The sequence below is a fragment of the Pan paniscus genome, chromosome 8 (assembly GCF_029289425.2).
Source record: "Pan paniscus chromosome 8, NHGRI_mPanPan1-v2.0_pri, whole genome shotgun sequence".
In the NCBI taxonomy this organism is placed as follows: domain Eukaryota; kingdom Metazoa; phylum Chordata; class Mammalia; order Primates; family Hominidae; genus Pan; species Pan paniscus.
The window spans coordinates 118,561,493-118,581,374 of record NC_073257.2 but is presented as its reverse complement, the minus strand read 5'-3'; the positions used below and the strand labels follow the sequence as shown (position 1 = coordinate 118,581,374).

Genomic DNA, 19,882 nt, shown 5'->3' with positions numbered 1-19,882 from the left:
ACATCCCTTCATCCTATTTTCTCATGACCTTATTGCCTAACCCCACAAGTGACAAAGGAAATATATGATTAATGCTTAACGAATTATTATTTCTTATATATGCAAAAGGAAGCTATCTTCCATTAAAGTGCTCATTCTGGTATTCCTCATTTGATTCCACACTCTTTGGATGCCTGCCAGGTTAATGTATAAAACTCTTTTTCCCTCTTCACGACCTTGTGTCTTTTCACAGGACATGCATGTTATCAGCACCGATGAGAATCAGGTGTTCGCAGCGGTCCAAGAATGGAACCAGAATGACACGTACAACCTCTACATCTCAGACACACGTGGTGTCTACTTCACCCTGGCCTTGGAGAATGTCCAGAGCAGCAGAGGCCCTGAGGGCAACATCATGATCGACCTCTATGAGGTATGTCACGAGGCATATGTGGTCCTAAGCCACAGCAGTGCCCAGCTGGCTGATGGAAGCCCCGCATGGACTCTTTTCCTGGTCATTTTAATACAGTTCCTTATGTGGCCTCATTTCTCTTGGGAGATGGAAAGATTTGCAGAACATTTTTATTAGTTAATTTGCAATCCACGGAAGATCTCTGGGGGATTCTGGGAGGGATTCTTTTTTGACAAACTCCATAGGACGTGAAGGCTTAGTGGACTTGCGGAATGTCTGGGGAGGCAGTCAATTACAGGGTTTGATGAGAGTGGTCTGCCTGTGATGTTTGGACATAGTTCTGAAAGGCAGACAGGGCTGTGAGTAAAGGAATGGTGGATGCACTCCCTTGTCTCTCAGAAGAAAGAATGAAGGGGATAAGGTCTCCTGCATCCAGCAGAAGACACTCCATTTGGACTTGAAGACCTTTCTGGTTAAATAAGCTCCCTTGGCTAATGGCCTTTTTCTCATAGGGCCAGAGAATGAGATAAGATTAACAGGTGCTTGTCTCCTAAATCCAGAAAAATAAAATAAACAACTACAACAACAAGAACAGAGCTTAGCAGAGTCTTTGTTTCTCAAAATGGCCAAGATTCAAAAGAAAATCATCTATGTTGGATTGGTTGGCTTTCGTGATAAATACCAATGCTTTAATTGCCATTGAAGGCACAGTTAGCTAGAAAGAAACCTGCTGCTTTGGCATGGATTTTAGCCATTCGTCACTCTTATCATGCGCTATGAAAGATTTATAATAGGTTATAATAAGCCATTTGAAAACAGTCAGAATTTGGGAAGTGTAACAATATACCTATATTCTAGCTGAAAAGAATCTAAAATGGATTCAGATATGTACAGTCATAATGACACTGTCATTTAGTTGAGAACAAGAGCAGTGAGTCAAGAGATTGTTTGTCTAAGAAGTAAGGGTATATCCAGTATGAAAGAAACTAATTTCACTTAAGAAATTTTAACCTATCATTGTAATTCCTTTCAATGTGTTCTATCTTCCTTCTCCTTCAGAGGTTCTTAGTGATTTTCTTCTAGTATCGAAACTTCTGTGTATGTATAAAAGCATATTAGTAAACTGTATGCCAAATTTAGAGCCCAGGTATTTGTAATAGAAATTATGGCAGACTAGCATAGGGTCTAGTTTATGTGTATATGTTTAGAAAAATGCACTGCAAACTTTTTCATACTTTCATAAGTTTTTCCACTTCTTCTCCTGCCCATGTTTCAGATAAATACAGTATCATGTATGACAGCCTCAAACTGTATTCTAGAAGAAATTTACATATTGTGATGATTTAGTTTCCTCTTCATGTTGAATAAAATTTAATTTAGAGTACAGATTTTGGATTTAGGTTGCCTGTGCTTAAATCCTAGCGATGCCACTTGTATGTATTCTTGAGACAAATCCAGTAATTTCTGAGCCACAGTTTCCTTGCTTAAAATATGGAGATAAACATGAAACCTACTAGATGTGATTTTTCTGAGGATTAAATGAGTTAATCCTTTCAAAGCATGGAGCACAGGGCTTAAAATACAATAATGCTCAACAATTTATAGATAGCATCATTAATATTATGTTCCAATGTGTTCAAGCACCACTACAGTGTTCTACTCTCATAGCCTTAACATCTACCTGCATTGTGTAAATGCCCAAAACATTTATATTATTTTGGATTGCTACATCTTCCCATACTGAAATTAGTGCAGCCATGTGACATTCTTTATACCGAGTAGTTGTCTTTTATTTATTTCTTTTTTTTTTTTTGAGATGGAGTCTCATTCTGTCACCCAGGCTGAAGTGCAGTGGCGCGATCTTGGTTCACCGCAACCTCCGCCTCCTGGGCTCAAGCTATTCTCCTTCCTCAGCCTCCAGAGTAGCTGGGACTCCAACCACCATGCCCGGCTAATTTCTGTATTTTTAGTAGAGACGGAGTTTCACCATATTGGCCAGGCTGATCTCGAACTCCTGACCTTGTGATCCGCCCGCCTCGGCCTCCCAAAGTGCTGGGATTATGGCCTATACCAAGTAGTTGTCTTCTTATAAACAGGTGTAAATTACCACATTTCTCTTTTCATTTGTAAATAGATTATAAACATTTTAACTTGAAGTATGTTTTGTTGAAATGCCATGCATTTTCTTGCCTTGACTGAACACTTAAAATGGAAGGATTCTTGCTCTGAGCATCCACTGGCATGAAGTCAAAGCAACTGCCCAAGCTTAATCCCCAGTTTTCTTTCCTAGCCCTCGTTCTATCCTTAGTCTCCCAAAAACATATTCTGACTTTCAGGTTCCATTTTCCCCTTCCTGATTATCCTCTTCCCTCTTTTTGAGTCAACATGGAATTGATTCTCTGGATAAATTTTGTTTCCTGCCAGAAATAAAAACCATTTTAATTGGTCCCTTGATGATGAAAAAATGACAAATTTAGACAGGAATGACTTTGCAATGTCTTGTTATTTGCAGCTATTTTCATGACTAGTTTTCTGAATTCAAACATCGGTAACAGGTATGGAATGAAAAGAGGAAACAAGGCGACCTCTGGACATGCCAAACATTGCTTTGTTAATCTTGTGTTTCCCCTTTGTGCCTCTCTTGCAGTTGACTATCTGTAGGGAAACTGCTGGCTCTTATTATCATCATTTTGAGCAGTGATGTGACTGTATTATGTAAAGGTGCTCTGCATCCTGGGGCTGGGAGAGAGGAGTCTTTGTTTTATTAGCCTGACAGTTCACAGCAACTTGAATTGAAATTGATGTGATCAGAACGGCAGTGCCGTATCTGCTGATTACCTAGATAGAAAGAATATTGGCTGACACGGAGCCTGGCACAAATGTTCCCTTAAATCTGATTGTTCTGGCTAGCAGGAAGCTGAAAGCCATCCAGCATGAATTTCCCAGTAGAATTGCAATGAATGATGAGAGTTTAGAGATAAATGAGAAGTAAGAAAATCCATAAATGAATTACTAAGGAGCAAAGATGAGCAACACATGAGGTGGGGGTTACAGAGATAGCATACATGGAGTGCATGTCTGCTCACATTTGGGGTGACTGAAGAGGATGGCCTTTGTTCTTTGTTTGTTTGCTTCTTCATGCCAATTATGTGCTATTCCTGCATTTGTGAGCTCTTCAGGCTATTTTAGCAGAGGTGAACTGTATAATGTATAAACATGTAGATGGATCTGTGTATCAAGGATGTGCATTGCTGACGGGTCTTTCTAAAAAATGCAGAAGGAAGCACTGTGCTCATTAAAATTAAGCATTTTGTTTGCAAATACATTGGAACCTGGCTACAGATTCTGTGTTCTCTACCCTAGAACTATGTGTGTGTGTGGAATGAGAGAGAGAAATGCTGGAGACAAAGTGTTGAGGGTACAGCTTGTATGGTTTAGTTATTGAAATATCAGAATTTTCCATCAGTGTCAATTGGACTCCATTCAAGAGAGCCAAGAAATGAGAGCCAGGAAAGTTGGCCTCAGAGCAAAAATACTAGAAATGAATTTTGTTGATATCATTAATGTCATTAATTGATATCATTAATAATGGCTAATATTTTGGGCCACTTTGTGCCAGGCATGGTGTAAAGAACCTTCCATAACTGTCCTATTCAGTACATACATTATGAGGTAGGGACTGTTGTCACTTTCACTTCAAATATAAGTAAATGGAGGCAGAGAGAATACAGCAACTTTTGCAAGACTGCAAAGATAGTAAGTGGCAGAGTTAGGACCTAAACCCTAGAGTGTGCAAACTCTCAACTATAGACTGTCACATTTTCCCTGAAGGATCAGCATCTGGGCTTGTATTTGGTTGTGGAAGAGTGATAGCATTAAGACTGAAGAACATAGAAGGGCAGGGTAAATAGGGTTAGACTTTGCATAACAGTGGAAAACAGAAGACTGGAAGAAGAAAATGATCTGGGGAAAGTCAATGTAAAGAGAATCAGAAGTTTGATTGCCCGAGACCTATCTATGCAGCACCTTTAGTACCAAGTCCTTAGTTACAGCTAAGTTCAGGCTATATTTACACATGGTTCACAGTCTTGCCAGGTGGATGTATTTGTGTAAGAAAAGCCTGGAAACAAGTGTCCTAAAACTCCATCACACCTGAATAGAATGAATGGTCCAGTGCATCGTGTGCATCATGCAGTGCATCAGGCTGCATGTCTGATGGTGGCCAGAGCAAAAAAAAATGTGCTGAGTGTCTGTGAGAAGAGTGATGCCTGATGGCTTTGTGTAGTGTGGATGATGAGAGGGAGCCTGACAGATTTGGATGGTACCTTCTCTCCTTTGGGAAGTGAATATTAATTAATGATGATGAAGAGCACTTTGGCTTAATAGACAATGACAGTTCACCCCAGCTGAGTGCAAAGGGTTGTGTTGGGAGTGAAGCCACCTGGCTGACAAATTCAGAATACACAAGAATGCGTGCATACATGAGGGAGCCCTGGTGGGTGTCATGAAGGACAGCCAGTGACCAGGGCATGTTCTGTTACATGCAGTGTCTTCTGTACATTATGAGTACCCTCTCTTTAAAAGAGAAAACTCATCGGTTATGATAATATAGCATGCATCTTGATTTCTTGGAGCAGGACTGCCTCTTACAATCTAGTTTAGGAGGTAGGGAAGAAAAATGCTCTCCTATTGGAGATACATTTATTACAGGATATTGAATGTACTATTGGCCAGGTGCAGTGGCTCATGCTTGTAATCCCAGCACTTTAGGAGGCAGAGGCAGAAGAATCACCAGAGGGTAAGCGTTTATGACCAGCCTGGCCAACATGGCGAAACCATCTCTACTAAAAATACAGAAATTAGCTGGGTGTGGTGAAGTCCCAGCTACTTGGGAGGCTGAGGCAGGAGAATCACTTGAACCCGTGAGGTGGAGGTTGCAGTGAGCTGAGATGGTGCCAGCCTGGGCGACAGAGCAAGACTCCTCCTCAAAAAAGAAAAAAATAATAATAATAAAAGAATGTGCTATTATTTCAGGCTACTGTCTCTTGAGGAGGAGAGTGCTGTTTGAGGAGGAGAGTGCTCTTTGGTTGAGGCAACAGAGAAGGAAAGAACATTTAGGTTTTTCTTGGCCAATGGGTTCCCTGATTGTGAAGGCACCCCGGCCTCATGTTTATCCTTCCTGTTGTCCTCTCGAGAAAAATATCCCATCCACAAAGCCCAAAGAAGTTGTGGCCATGAATATGTTCTCTTTCTTGCCACAGTTGTTGTTTCATCTTTTTAATTTTTTTTTGAAATTTTGGCACTTAGGTTTTGTAATTTAAGTCTGAGACTGAGAGGGTGGTAGGTAGTATTCATCTTTTAGTCAGCATTAAAGGCAGAAATAAGCAAAAACTCTTGCACAGGAGTCTTCCCAACTTAGCCTCTGCATGGAACTTACAAAAGGTTTTCTTACACAAATATGTAAGTTCCTTTGAATTGATTTATAATAAAGAGCATAAGAAGTACTAGAGATATTTATGGGAAGACTGATTCCCATAAGAACAGGACAGAACCATCCAGAAAGTAAACCTAAAAAGCAAGGGAGATACCTGTGTTTTTTTCTTTAAGTCACCAAAGAAATAGGAATTCCCAGCACCTAGCACATTCTAACTCTCAAAAAAGATAGTTGTTGAGATCTTCTACGTATTATATCTGCAAGTGCCTAGAAGATCATATGATACGTAGTAGATGCTCAGAAAATATTTATTGAATGACTAGAGTAAATGTACTAACGACTGAATAAAATACAATTTCTTTGAGTAGAACATTCTGATACGATATTTCTCTCAGGCCACTCTAGGATGAGAGAGAAGTTCGAAGAAACAGTACAGCCACAGGCCTAAGGGTGTAGACTCTGTAGTTAGACAGACTGACTTGGAGTCCAGATCTAAGATTCTCCAGTGGGATGACCTTAGGCAAGTGATTAGCCACATCTGAATTTCAGTTTTCTCTTCTGTAAAATAAGGATAATATGAATTCTAAAGCATGCAGAGATTCACAAGTTCATGTTTGCAAAGCCTTTCATGTACAGGTTGAGTATACCTTATCTGAAATGCTTGGGACCAGTAGGGTTTCAGATTTTAGACATTTTTGGATTTTGCAATATTTGCGCATATATAATGAGATATATTGGAACTGGGACCCAAGTGTACACACAGGGTTAATTTATGTTTCATATATACCTTATCACATAGCCTGAAGGTAATTTTAAACAATATGTTTAATAATTTTGTGCATGAAACAGTTTTTTTGTCTTCTAGAAATTTATTTTTTATTGGTACATAATAGGCACACATTTTCAGGGTATATATAATAATTTAATACATTTATATAATTAGTAAATAACATATTAGTATACTTGAGATTATTCATCACCTTAAATATTTTTCTTTTCTTTGGAGTTTTGATTGTGTTTTGACTGTGACCCATCACGTATGATTAGGTGTAGAATGTTTCACTTATAGCATCATATCAGTGCTTAAAACATTTCAAGTTTTGGAGCATTTTGGATTTCTGGATTAGGGATATTCAACCTCTGGTACCTGAAATTTAATAATCAATAAATTTGGATTGCTATGTCTTTCCTTTAAAACAGCTTTATTAAGATATAAGTCACATATCATACAGTTTGCCCACTTAAAATGTAAAATCCAGTGGTTTCTAGTGTGTTCACAGAGCTGCACAGCCACCACCACAATTTTAGGTCATTTTCATTATCTAGTACAGACGCTCCACAACCATTAGTAGTCATTCCCCATTTCTCCTCCTCGCATCTTCTCCCCAGTCGTGGTTACCAGAGGCTTGGGTGTTGTACCTTCTAATGCAGAACTCTTACTACCTATCTCAGTAGGAACAAAAACAGGGGCTGGCGCTGTGGCTCACACCTGGAATCCCAGCACTTTGGGAGGCCAAGGCAGGTGGCTTGCTTGAGCCCAGGAGTTTGAGACCAGCCTGGGCAATGTGACAAAACCCTGTCTCTACCAAAAACAAAACAAAACAAACAAACAAAAGAACCCAAAATTAGCTGGGCATAGTGGTGTGCAACTGTAGTCTCAGCTACTTGGAAGGCTGAGGTGGGAGGATCGCTTGAGCCCAGGAGGTCGTGGCTGCAGTGAGCTGTGGTCACACCACTGCTCTCTAGCTTAGGTGCCAGAGAGAGAGAGACCCTGTTTCAAACAAACAAACAAACAAACAAACAGGGTTCTTTGTATAAAGTTATTTTACGGTTATTAATTTTAAAGAGCAGTTTGGTGGAGTGAATGACAATCCGAAGGTTGTATTAGAGTAGGAGACCATAATGTGAGAGGTCACAGGGGATGACCAAATCGGAATTAATTTATGATAAAGAGCATAAGGAGTACTAGAGATGTTTACAGGAATATTGAGTCCCCTAGGAAGATCCCACAGTTCTTGACAGCCAAGATACAGATACCATCTGTATGAGAGACAAATTAAAGAACAGAGAAGAAGTGTTGGGATAATCAGGATGAAAAGAGATTCTGGTTTTTGGAAAAGGTTTATGAGCTGAATCTTTAAGGATGAATAGGTAGAGGCACATCAGGAGGCTTTCTCAGGGAGTTGGGGGTGGCCTTTGTGAACAAAGAGAGTCAGATAAGAGAAGGGAAGGAAGTGTTCTGAGACCATCATGTTGGCAACAGGAAATGCACCGATGTACTTTGTGTTAGGCTTAAGGTTTGAGCTATAACACTTCATATTTAGTCTAATTAAGATGATATCTTGACTTATATGATATTAAATAATAAGGAATAACTATTAATTACTTTTGAGATGTCTGGTAGCAAATTTCTCTGTAGGAGAAGCAAAGGGACTAAGGTAGCATTCCAGCACACTTAGAATTCTTAAAGATCTTTATGCAGAATTCAGAAGGGCATTAAAGGCAACAATTCTTTTCCCAAAGGAGGACAGACTTCCAACAGTGGGATGTACCATTCCCATGGGAGGTTTGTCATCAGAAATTCTGTGTCTATGGGAAGACATGGCTTCCGTAGGAAATATTACTTTACCCCACCCTACCCCATCCCTTAGCTCCACTCTATTCCATAAATATGCATGCAGTATGGATACAGAGAGGTTATCTAGAAACATAAACATGCTCCCTCATCCTCAGTGGAACCTCAGACCTTACACTCACACAAAGAGAGACATATACTACATGCATAGACAGGTACACCCATGTACACCCACACACATTCCACATTTGGGGCACTAATGCTTGTTATTAGTCCCCTTGATAGCCAAAGTCCTACAGTGAGAGGGTAGAGGTTCCAAGAAATGTAGGATGAGACCTTAGAATAGAGTACTGGAAGAAGGTAGCTTGTGCGTGCCTAGGGGTTTCCGTGAGACACACAGAAAGACGGACTTCTCAAGCTCAGAGTGAAAGGAACAGTGAATAGCACAAAAACCTAAGACTAGGGCTGACTACATTTGCAGACCAGGCCAAAGCAACAAAAGAAAACAACAAAATAAAAAACCCTACCTTAAATGGACAAAGTGCCTTGGCTGCAAGAGGAAAATAAGCAATAAGCAGACCCTCTCCAGCTCTATCCCCTGTCGATACACATTCCCTTTACTTTGCCAAGTTTTTATTCCTCAAGATAAACCTGAAGGCCAAGCTGCCAGAGATGAATTACAAAGCACAGCTCTTTGCTCAAGTGGCATTTGATAATGCCAAGCAGTCGGGGGCCAATAAAGTCGCCACTTCTGCAAATCAAATGAACCAGCTCCCAAACATGTATAACCCTGTGCTGGCACCCTTGCCAGAAGAGGGAGAGGGCAGGAAGGAAAATGGGCAATGAAACTACTGGAATAGGTAACATTTTTATTCCTTCTGCAGTTATTGTCACCCTTTAGAGTGTTGAATGGCTAAGACATGGTCATTTGTCATTTTTGGGAATGGTATAGAGGAAGGACCAGTATGACTTTGTGAAATTCTGATTTACGTAATTTAATTTTTTAAAGAACTGGCAGTTTATTCATATTTGAGTATGTAACAGCTTCTTGAACATATGCAAAACCAATATGGAATTCCCTGGTGGGAAGCCCTTGCGGAGCTGGTGTAGTGAATTACTAAATATTATTTGTAATTAACACACTGCTGTTGTGAGGTAGAGTGCTCCTGGAGTTTATGCCTTCCACATTTGTTGAGGTTAGACAATGCACAAGAAGTTGTTCTGGCTGCTATTGATTGCCCAGAATGCACCTTGTTTCCTGAGTATAATAGTTCAAAGTATTCCTCTTCTGCAGCTCATTTATACCATTTAGTTGTTTAACATGCTTGTTGTTTCAAAAGAGTACAAATTTGGCCCAACTATAAATTATCCCAGATGCCAGATCAGCAGGTACACACTAATGAGGTCTGACTGTCAAAAGCAAAGGCAAAATGTGTGTCTTCTATCGATTGAAACCCAACCTCTTAGAATTGACAAATTCAAGCTGTATTTGTTGAAACAATGTTGGAAGTCAGGCAGATTTGGGTGTGAATCTCAACTTTCTGTGATCTCAGTTTCTTTATCTGTAGAATTGGGGTAAAAGCTGCAGGTGCAGGTTTGTAGTGAGTATTGGAGGTTTTTTAAATAAAATACTGGACATAGTGCTTGGCGTTTGGCGAGGTCTGGAGAGGTGACAGCTAATTGCTTCACTATTCTGCTTAAAAATTTTTCGTGTTATAAAGGGCCCAAGTTAAGTAGGTTCAAATAGGCTTGCTAGCCTGCTCACTTACTCCCTAGGTGTGTTCCAGAAAGCCACCAAGTCAAAGTATCTATTTCCTCATCCTCAAAATGTGGCTAATGATAATTATTCCATGGTTATTCTGAGTATTAAATGAGGTAATGTACATGCAGCATTGGAATGCATTACTCAACATGTTTCAGTCCTTTTCCTCACTGCCCTCCAGTTTTCCTGAGCTGCTACAGTTGCAAGCAGGGTAAAATATGCATGAATGTGTTTGATAAACTCCAAAACACAAGAAAAATGTAATGCACAATTATTGGCTTTTGTAATATTTTGACAAATTACTAATTACTACTTCTTACCTAACATATAGAAGGGAGGAGACAATCATATTTTCAGATCCAAATAATTAATAGCATCTGTTTAGGCTGAGAACAACCATGTTATAAAAACAAAGTAGGGAGTATTTGATGATTTAGGGAAATCACCATTTATTTACATTTAAAAGCTGTCCTCTTATGTTCCGTGTATTCTGATGGCTTAACAGAGAGATCTTACATAGAAATAAAGCAACAGTAATTGGTTCAGGAGCTTTAACTGCCTCTTTCAACTGCCCAAGCCTGCAGATAGCTTGATAATTGAGGTAGGCATTAAGAGCATGAGCTGTGAAGCCACAGAGTTGTGGGTTAATAATCCTGAGTCTGATACTTACTGTGTGCCCTTGGGCAGTGTGACCTTAGGCAAGTCACTTTGTTTGGATGAGCCTGAGCTTTCTTCATCTGTGAAATAGAATAAAGGATACCAAAGAGGAGTGTTTTAAGGATTAAGTGAGATCTGGGTGCTACACTAGCATACAATAAAAGTAGCCCCTATTTATTTATTATTACTTACCAAGCAACAGAGCTGAAACCATGAGAATTTATCTCTTGGCAGCTGCGGGCTCCTGTCAGCCTATGTTAGGGGTAATAAGAAGCCCCTATCAAACTCTTGTTGTGACCCCCATATGATAAGGATCACCAGTCTGTTGTTTGTCCAGTAGCCTAGGAAGTCATTATACCTTGAGCCACCTCCTTCCCCCATCGTCAACCTTTCCTCCAAGACAAGTGCTCTCAGCTGACTTTGACAGCCTTCTTTTTTTAAAAAGTAAACAAATATATCCCTTCTCAAATTGATGTATTTTTCAGCCATGTCAATTTTTCCCAGGTAGCAGGGATAAAGGGAATGTTCTTGGCTAACAAGAAGATTGACAACCAAGTGAAGACTTTCATCACATATAACAAAGGCAGAGACTGGCGTTTGCTGCAGGCGCCGGACACGGATCTAAGGGGGGACCCTGTGCACTGCTTGCTGGTGAGTCTTCCTATTGAAGCAGAATGCCTCACACAGTAGAAGGGTGGAAATGGATATGTAACAGAGGATGAGGATAGTTCTGGGACTTTTGCTCAGTTGATGAACAAAAGGGAGTTGGGAAGGGCGTGAAGGCAAAGGGTGTAGAAAACTCACAGCACTGCCTAGTGTGATGTGCCAAAGAGATGGGAGAACGTGGGCATATTTCTTGTGCCCTTCCAGGATCCTTGGTTCCCGCCCGAGTTCTGATGAGGGCCTCAAATGGTAGTTTGAGGGAGAATATGACAGTTTCTATCCCTGGTGAGGATATACACTGAACAACCTATTTTCTCATGAGTAACCTGTTACAGAACTAATGAGACATAAATTCAGCTGTAGAGTTGATGAACTGAATGCAGAGTCGTGTAGGTGTATTTTCCTGTGGAGATGTTTAATCATATTTTCAGAGGAGTTTATGACTCAAAAAAGGTAAGAACCACTGATTTATACCCTTATTGGTATTCTTTACAATATGTTCTGTTCATTTATGTCTTATTCCGTAAAACTGAAGTTGGCAAACTATAGCCTGTGGGAAAAATATGGCCCACCACTTGTTTTTCTAAATAGGGTTTTATTGGAACACAGTCATGCTTATTCATTCATGTATTGTTGCCTTTCACTCTACAAAGGCAGAATTGAGTAGTCACGAGAGAGACTTTGTTTGGTGAACAAAGGCCAAGGTATTTATTATCTGTATCACAAAAAAAGCCTGATATTTATTATCTGGCCCTTTACAAAGGTTTGCTGACCCCTACTTTAAAGTATGGCTTTCTTTTAGTTGCCTTACGTTTGGGCAGTATATAGATTAGTATGAATTTATTTATATATTTGATATATGATGGCATCCAAAAGGAGGATCAAAGATGTATCTTGCTTTCAAGGAGTTTGCAGTCTACTTGTCTACTTGAATGTGTCTAGATTAATAAATGGAAGATTGCAGGGTCACGTCTTATTCCTCTTAGTAGCTCTGATGCCTGCCCCAATTTTGACACACAGATAAGTAATGAGTGAATGCAGAAGGAGGTGAGGAAGAGGCAAATTGCAAATTGCAAACATTATTAATACTATCAATGTCTGTAAAACACTTCAGAAGTTGTGTCTACATTTAGAAAAAGGACAGCTGATTGTGTAAGCCTAGAGGGAGGACCACTTCATCTGAGTAAGAAGGGCTTGTAGGGGAGGGGGTTGTGTGTGTATGAACTACACATGTATAGTTGTTCACACTCTTCATGCGGTTCTGACTTTGATGTTATCTGCACTCAGCTTGCTTCCTTCCATCCCATAAAGTCTGGACAGTCACTTTGCAGGTTCATCTCTCACAGCTGTAGGCGGGTCACCCTTCTAGTTGAGAAAATGCCAGCAGCCATAGCTTGACCTTATTAGTTGCAGAGGATATCACAGTTGTCACTGTGCATCAGGGAAGCAGTCTAAAATTCAGCCTCCCACTCAGCTTCTATCCTTATTACTGGCAACTTACAGGAGGAAAAAGCCAGTTGTTATAGTAAGTGCACAATGCCAGTGACAGAGTAAGTAAATGTAGCAGCTATTTATTGAATACCTACTCTATGCAAGGCACAGTTTGGTGGCATTTTAAAAAACAGGGCCACCTTCCTAGTTCAGCTATAGCAAGTTGGAGCGTAGTGCTGCTTAACCAAAGATGCATAGGATATGCCAGTTCCTTAAGCTGGTCTCTACTCCGCACTTTGGAGATTAAATGCCTATGAGAGATAATTAACCATGTCACCTAAATGGGCTTGCCTGGGGACTCTGGCATCATAAATGAACCATTAAAAATGGCTTTTAAGCACTTAGCAAGGTATTCCCTGCTTCACCCCCAACCCAGTGTCAGAAACTCTTATTGTTGTACTTCCAAAATATAAATGTAGTATCAGCTTACTTCCCCATCACCACTGGGACTGCCCTAATCCAAGCCAGCATTGTTGCTCACCTGATCCACAGTGGCAGGCTTCTAACTGGTCCTCCCACTTTTACGTGGCAATCACTTCTCTAGACAACAGCCAATGAGACCATTTTTTTAAAAAATCAACTTTATTTTATCCAGAATCTACAATGAACTCAAACAAATTTACAAGAAAAAAACAAACAACCCCATCAAAAAGTGGGCGAAGGACATGAACAGACACTTCTCAAAAGAAGACATTTATGCAGCCAAAAAACACATGAAAAAATGCTCATCATCACTGGCCATCAGAGAAATGCAAATCAAAACCACTATGAGATACCATCTCACACCAGTTAGAATGGCAATCATTAAAAAGTCAGGAAACAACAGGTGCTGGAGAGGATGTGGAGAAACAGGAACACTTTTACACTGTTGGTGGGACTGTAAACTAGTTCAACCATTGTGGAAGTCAGTGTGGCGATTCCTCAGGGATCTAGAACTAGAAATACCATTTGACCCAGCCATCCCATTACTGGGTATATACCCAAATGACTATAAATCATGCTGCTATAAAGACACATGCACACGTATGTTTATTGCGGCATTATTCACAATAGCAAAGACTTGGAACCAAGCCAAATGTCCAACAATGATAGACTGGATTAAGAAAATGTGGCACATATACACCATGGAATACTATGCAGCCATAAAAAAATGATGAGTTCATGTCCTTTGTAGCGACATGGATGAAATTGGAAATCATCATTCTCAGTAAACTATCGCAAGAACAAAAAACCAAACACCGCATATTCTCACTCATAGGTGGGAATTGAACAATGAGATCACATGGACACAGGAAGGGGAATATCACACTCTGGGGACTGTTGTAGGCTGGGGAGAGGGGGGAGGGATAGCATTGGGAGATATACCTAATGCTAGATGACGAGTTAGTGGGTGCAGCGCACCAGCACGGCACATGTATACATATGTAACTAACCTGCACAATGTGCACATGTACCCTAAAACTTAAAGTATAATTAAAAAAAAAAAGAAAAAAAAAAGAAAAATAAATGCATTTTAGGTGTAAAATAAAAAAAAAATCAACTTCATTTTGAGGTAAAATATACTTACATACCGATTTCAAGAGTATACTTCAATGAATTTTGACAGATGTATATACCAATATAACCATTACTACAATCAAGACAACATTTCCATTGCCCTAAAAAATATCTTTGTGCCTCTTTGCAGTTAGAACCCACACTGTCAGCCCAGCACAACCAATGATCCACTTTATTTTACTATATATCAGATTGCTGTTTTTTAAAATTGTGTGTAAATGTTATCAACTTGAACTTTTGAAAAATCAGATCGTATCCCTTCTTTCCTTAAACCTTCTAATGGCTTCTAATACATGTAGAATAAATAAAAATACTTTATCATGACCGATGAGGCCCCATGTGATCTGGCCCCTGTGTAGTTCTCCTCCCTGGTCTCCAGCCTCTCCCTCCTCCCCTTCTTCCTTATATGTAAGCCAGGGTGGAGGAGGGGCCGTTTCTTTGCGTACTGTGAACTCACCATGTTCATGTATGTCTTAGGGTCTTTGCATTTGTTATTATTTCTCTTAAAATGCCCTTTTCTTTGTCTGGCTTGTTCTTGGCCTTCAGATCATTGCTTCATTATCTTAATTTTAGAGAACTTTCTTGAGCATCCCCTAAAGTTGTATTTGTCTTAACTCTTTTTTTCTTCATGGTCCTTATTGTTATCTGAAATGAGCAGGTGTACTACTTAATTTTCTTGTCCATCTTGCCTGCTGAAGTGTGGGCTTCATGAACCTAGGGACGGTGCCTGTGTTTTTGACCACTCCAAAGAATCAACTCCAGGAATCATACCTGCCATGTGGTAGGGGCTCAACCCATGTGGTAGGGGCTCAACATTAGGGGTGCCACGTTGGGAGTGTGCACTCCATCGAAAGGTGTTGTGACAGTTTTGCATTTGGATTTTAATGGAAGCCGTTCATTCCCTCTGAGAGTCCACTGGAGGATTTGTCACATTGTCTACCTTCTGAAGCTCATGGGCTCAAGTGGAACCCAAAGTTAACAAAAGCAGGAAGCTCATTAAGATGGAAGAAAGAGGGATTATTGGGACACAGATGTATGGAACTCGGGAGTTTTCCAGCCTTCCTTCTTAGTTAACCCTGTTGTTTAATGTAGTTTCAACCTGAGCTTCAGAAAGCAGCCTGCAGGTGAGAAGGGGAAAATGACAAAGGGAAGCAGGGAGGAGAGACCAAAATCACTTTACAAAAATCTGCCAAAGGCACTAAATAGGAAAGAAAATCTTTGAGCTACAGGAGACAAAGACTGTTAAAAACCTTCTTTAGGCTTGGGAGCTGGTGGCAGAGATGAGATAAAAAGTGATTTCGATTGTGAGTACTTGGAAAGTGACAGTGTCACTGAAAGCACAGCCTAGTGATTAGAAAAGAGATTTTTCCAGCAGGGCTGTTACAGATGTGGAATAAGTTCAGAATCGCAGCCCGAATGCAGTGTTCCTGGTAAAAATCTATGCTATAGAAATAAAACATCTAGGGTAATTTGGGCTATATTTTTAGGACTTTTAGACTGATTGCCTGGAGGGCCCAGCTGGGATTTCTTTCCTCTGAAGACTGCATTGTACAATTAGATAGAATATTACAGGTCATGGTCCACCTGCGTCCAGTGCCTCAGGATTGGGCTCCCAAGAGGCAAGATGTGAGCTGAACTGAGCCTGTGACAAATCCTTGGGCCCTTAGGGAAAGCACAGTGTTTCATGGAAAGAGGCGCTGACTTTGTGGATTCATCTGGCAGTTTTCTTTTCTTTTCTGTTTTTTTGAGACTGAGTCTCACTCTGTCACCCAGGCTGGAGTGCAGTGGTGCGATCTCGGCTCACTGCAACCTCTGCCTCCTGGATTCAAGTGATTCTCCTGCCTCGGCCTCCCGAGTAGATGGGATTACAGGTGTGTGCCACTATGCCCAGCTAATTTTTGTATTTTTAGGAGAGACAGGGTTTCACCATGTTGGTTGGCCAGGATGGTCTTGATCTCTTGACCTCGTGATCCGCCTACCTTGGCTTCCCAAAGTGCTGGGATTACAGGCATGAGCCACCGTGCCCAGCCTATCTGGCAGTTTGCTACTGGAGCTGAGCAGGCAGCTGCCCCAGGAGAATCTGTTTTTCACCTTTCTTCCATTGGAGAATCTGTTTTTCACCTTTCTTCCATTGTCTGTGACTCTATATATTTTGATGATTTGGGCTGGAGCTGAATTCCCCATACCCAGCCAGTTGATCCAGGGGCCTCCTTCCTCTTTGCCGTTGACTCTTTATTGAAGATGTAATAAATTTGAGTTCCAACTCAAAGAAAGAAATTATACAAATGAGTATGTATTTCTGGAGGGAGAGTGTTGGGGATACTATTTGGGAGCTTGTTCTTTACAAAAGCTCTGATCTGTCTTTTCAGTACAATATTCAGATTAGATACCATGGAGATAAAGGTACCATGAAGATAGCATCTAAAGGCAGTTGATACAGAGGCTGAGGAGAAAGATTTGGGATTTGAAGCTGGTTGACCCTTAAGTAATATAACAGCTTTTAAAGTTGATTTATTACATGGTGGGGAAATGTCTTCCATTTTATGGTAATTCCCCAGTGGGATCCACAATGCTAGAAACACAGTAGATAATTAATGGATCAGCTGGAGAACATTATGCTAAGTGAAATAAGCCAGGTACAAAAAGACCAAGTCTGCATTTCTCTCTTCTATGTGGAACCTAAAACAATCAAACTCATGGAAGCAGAGACAGAATAGTAGTCACTGGAGGCTAGAAGTTGGGGGAAATAGGGAGATATTGGTCAAAGGGTACAATGTTTCAGTTAGACAAGAGGAATAAATGATAAATATTTGAAGTAAACAATAATAATGGATCAGTTAAGTTCAGCAGACATTTATTGAACACTTGGAATAGTCAAAGTATCTTATTGGTTAAAAGAATCAGGCAAAGAAAGGTAACTAGTAACTAGAGGTCCACTTATGGGTTTCAGGGGTTTGCAGACTCCCTGAAATTAAGTGAAAAACTCTGTATACTTGTCTGTGTGCACTTTTTCTTGGTCTTTCATTTGCATCAGATCCCCAAGCTTTGTACCTGACCCAGAAAAGATTACAGACTAACAGTCTAGTTGCTCCTAGAATTTACCAATTGATGATATGCCATGGCCTGTGACTATGTGTGAGGATGCAAAAGGCAGCTTCCAAGCATGTGTGCTGGTCATTCTGTCCTCTGTAGGTCAGCTGCTGGCATTGGTGGTTTGGGTGTACATTTCTATATTTTCTTAATGTGGAAAGGTCAGGAAAATAGAGAACTGCCTTTGGAACAGGCTGTGCTTTGACTCTATTGACTTGGAGATAACTATTGTGACTATTAGCATATGTAGGTACTCAGCACATATTTGCTAATGAGAGAAAAGAAGGCAGAAGACAAGAGAAATGAAGAGAGGTGCCTATGATATGCCCCCAGCCTGGGCAAAATGTGCATAAGGACTGGAGAGCTTTGTCCTGTGTCCTTCAGAAACTTGGAGGGGTTTGATAAGCATTATAATAAAATATACTAATATAAACTATATTAATTATTTATGACTTAACTTGGACAAATGTCCAAAACTGGTCAGTACAACAGCTTAAGTTAAAAAAGTGAAGATGAATCACTTCGCACTGTTTTTTCCTTAAACATTCGTGTGGACTATGTTACTTCCTTGAAGAAAATGAAAGAAAAAAAGCCACAGAATATTTTCCTTATACCAGCTGGGGGCAATCCAGTACTACAAATGTGAGAGTGGAGAGAAAAGTACACCAAAAGATCATTTCTAATGTTGCTGTTACTGAGTGAACTGGTGTCTTTTTTCCTCAGATTAATGTATCTCAGCCCTCTGAAAGCCATAGCAACAGAGGCATGCTGAGGTAGCCAATGGAAAAATGACATCTTTTCTTTGTTCTTGTTTTTTGTTTTGTTTCTTTGTTTGTTTTTTGTTTGTTTTTGTTTTTGTTTTGTATTAGAGATGGAGTCTCGCTCTGTCGCCCAGGCTGGAGTGCAGTGGCGCGATCTCGGCTCACTGCAAGCTCCGCCTCCTGGGTTCACGCCATTCTCCTGCCTCAGCCTCCCGAGTAGCTGGGACTACAGGTGCCCGCCACCATGCCTGGCTAATTTTTGTATTTTTAGTAGAGACAGGGTTTCACCATGTTGGCCAGGTTGGTCTCGAACTCCTGACCTCAAGTGATCCACCCACCTTGGCCTCCCGAAGTGCTGGGATTACAGGCGTGAGCCACCATGCCCGGCCTGACATCTTTCCTTTGTAATGGCAACTGCCCCTTACCAAATAATCCTTAGGTCAGGTGGCAAATAACTCAAAATCTTCCAGCAGTGGCAAGCAACTGGCTTAAGATTGCAAGTTGGGTGCTCTCCTGGCTAGGGATGTCCTCCTGTGTTTGGTGGTGCAGAAAGTCCTCTGTTAAGCTTATGTGTCTAGGGATAACCCGCAAGCAGTAGTCTACTTCTTGGAATGCCATACAGATGCTCACAACATTATTCAGATTATGTAGTTGATAATCCAGCCCACATACTCCTGGCATTGCTCTGAGTAAAATAGTAAAGTGATATCTTTCATGTCCCAACAAAAAAGCATTACTTGATATTGCAAGCTTCTATTTATTATCTTGTTTAGATTCTATGCTAGGTTTCACAGAAGATGCAAAGCAGTACTTAATCAGTTATCTTTATTTATAGAGTATATTCTTAGAGAGATATAATTGTATGTACCTGAAATAGATAATACAAGATTGTGCATAGTGAAATAAATTGTTGTAGATTAGAGGAGAGGAGAGCCTGATAGGCTGCAGTTATCGGGAAGACTTTCATGGAAAACTGGTTTTGCACTCCTGGTTTACCCTGTCTTACATCATCTGAGTGTTGTACTATGCTGTTCTGGAGCATCCACAGCATTTAATTATATCTGTTCTAATCTTCCTCTTGGACAAATAAAAGCCAAGAGTCTAGGCCTGATATTTCTTCTAATAGGGGCTGTCTTCTTTAGTCCTATAGAACATTATAAAGTCAAAACTCCTTTTTTTTGAAAGCTTTACATGAAATTTTTATGCAAAACCAATCATTTGTTACCATTAGTGCACCTTGAGAGTTTTACTTTGTTGGCAGTAAAGAAAATATCCCATTGCGATCTGCTGTTTTATTTCACCAGCGTTCTGGCTGTTTTTATTCCTGAGTTTCATTTTCACTTTGTCATTTACTCCATCCTATATAAATTTAATCATTGTATCTGTAGGTGTCTGAATGTCTGCTGGCTGAAACTTACAGAACAGAATAAAAGTAATAACAGAGATACATTGGTGATTCCAGAAACTCAAGTTGATAAGATTAGAAAGTAATCTTCCTGAG

General features: G+C 40.3%; 1 protein-coding gene across 5 annotated transcripts in view; it reads left to right on the top strand.

Moving 5' to 3' along the window:
- Positions 1–19,882, top strand: part of SORCS1 (sortilin related VPS10 domain containing receptor 1) — a 589,577-nt gene that overhangs the window by 462,674 nt on the left and 107,021 nt on the right. For all 5 annotated transcript variants that reach the window (XM_055093367.2, XM_034931441.3, XM_003825559.5 and 2 more), the window contains exons 9-10: positions 233–412; positions 11,324–11,470. In XM_055093367.2, coding sequence (XP_054949342.1) covers positions 233–412; positions 11,324–11,470 — 327 coding nt within the window. The remainder of the gene's footprint in view (positions 1–232; positions 413–11,323; positions 11,471–19,882) is intronic.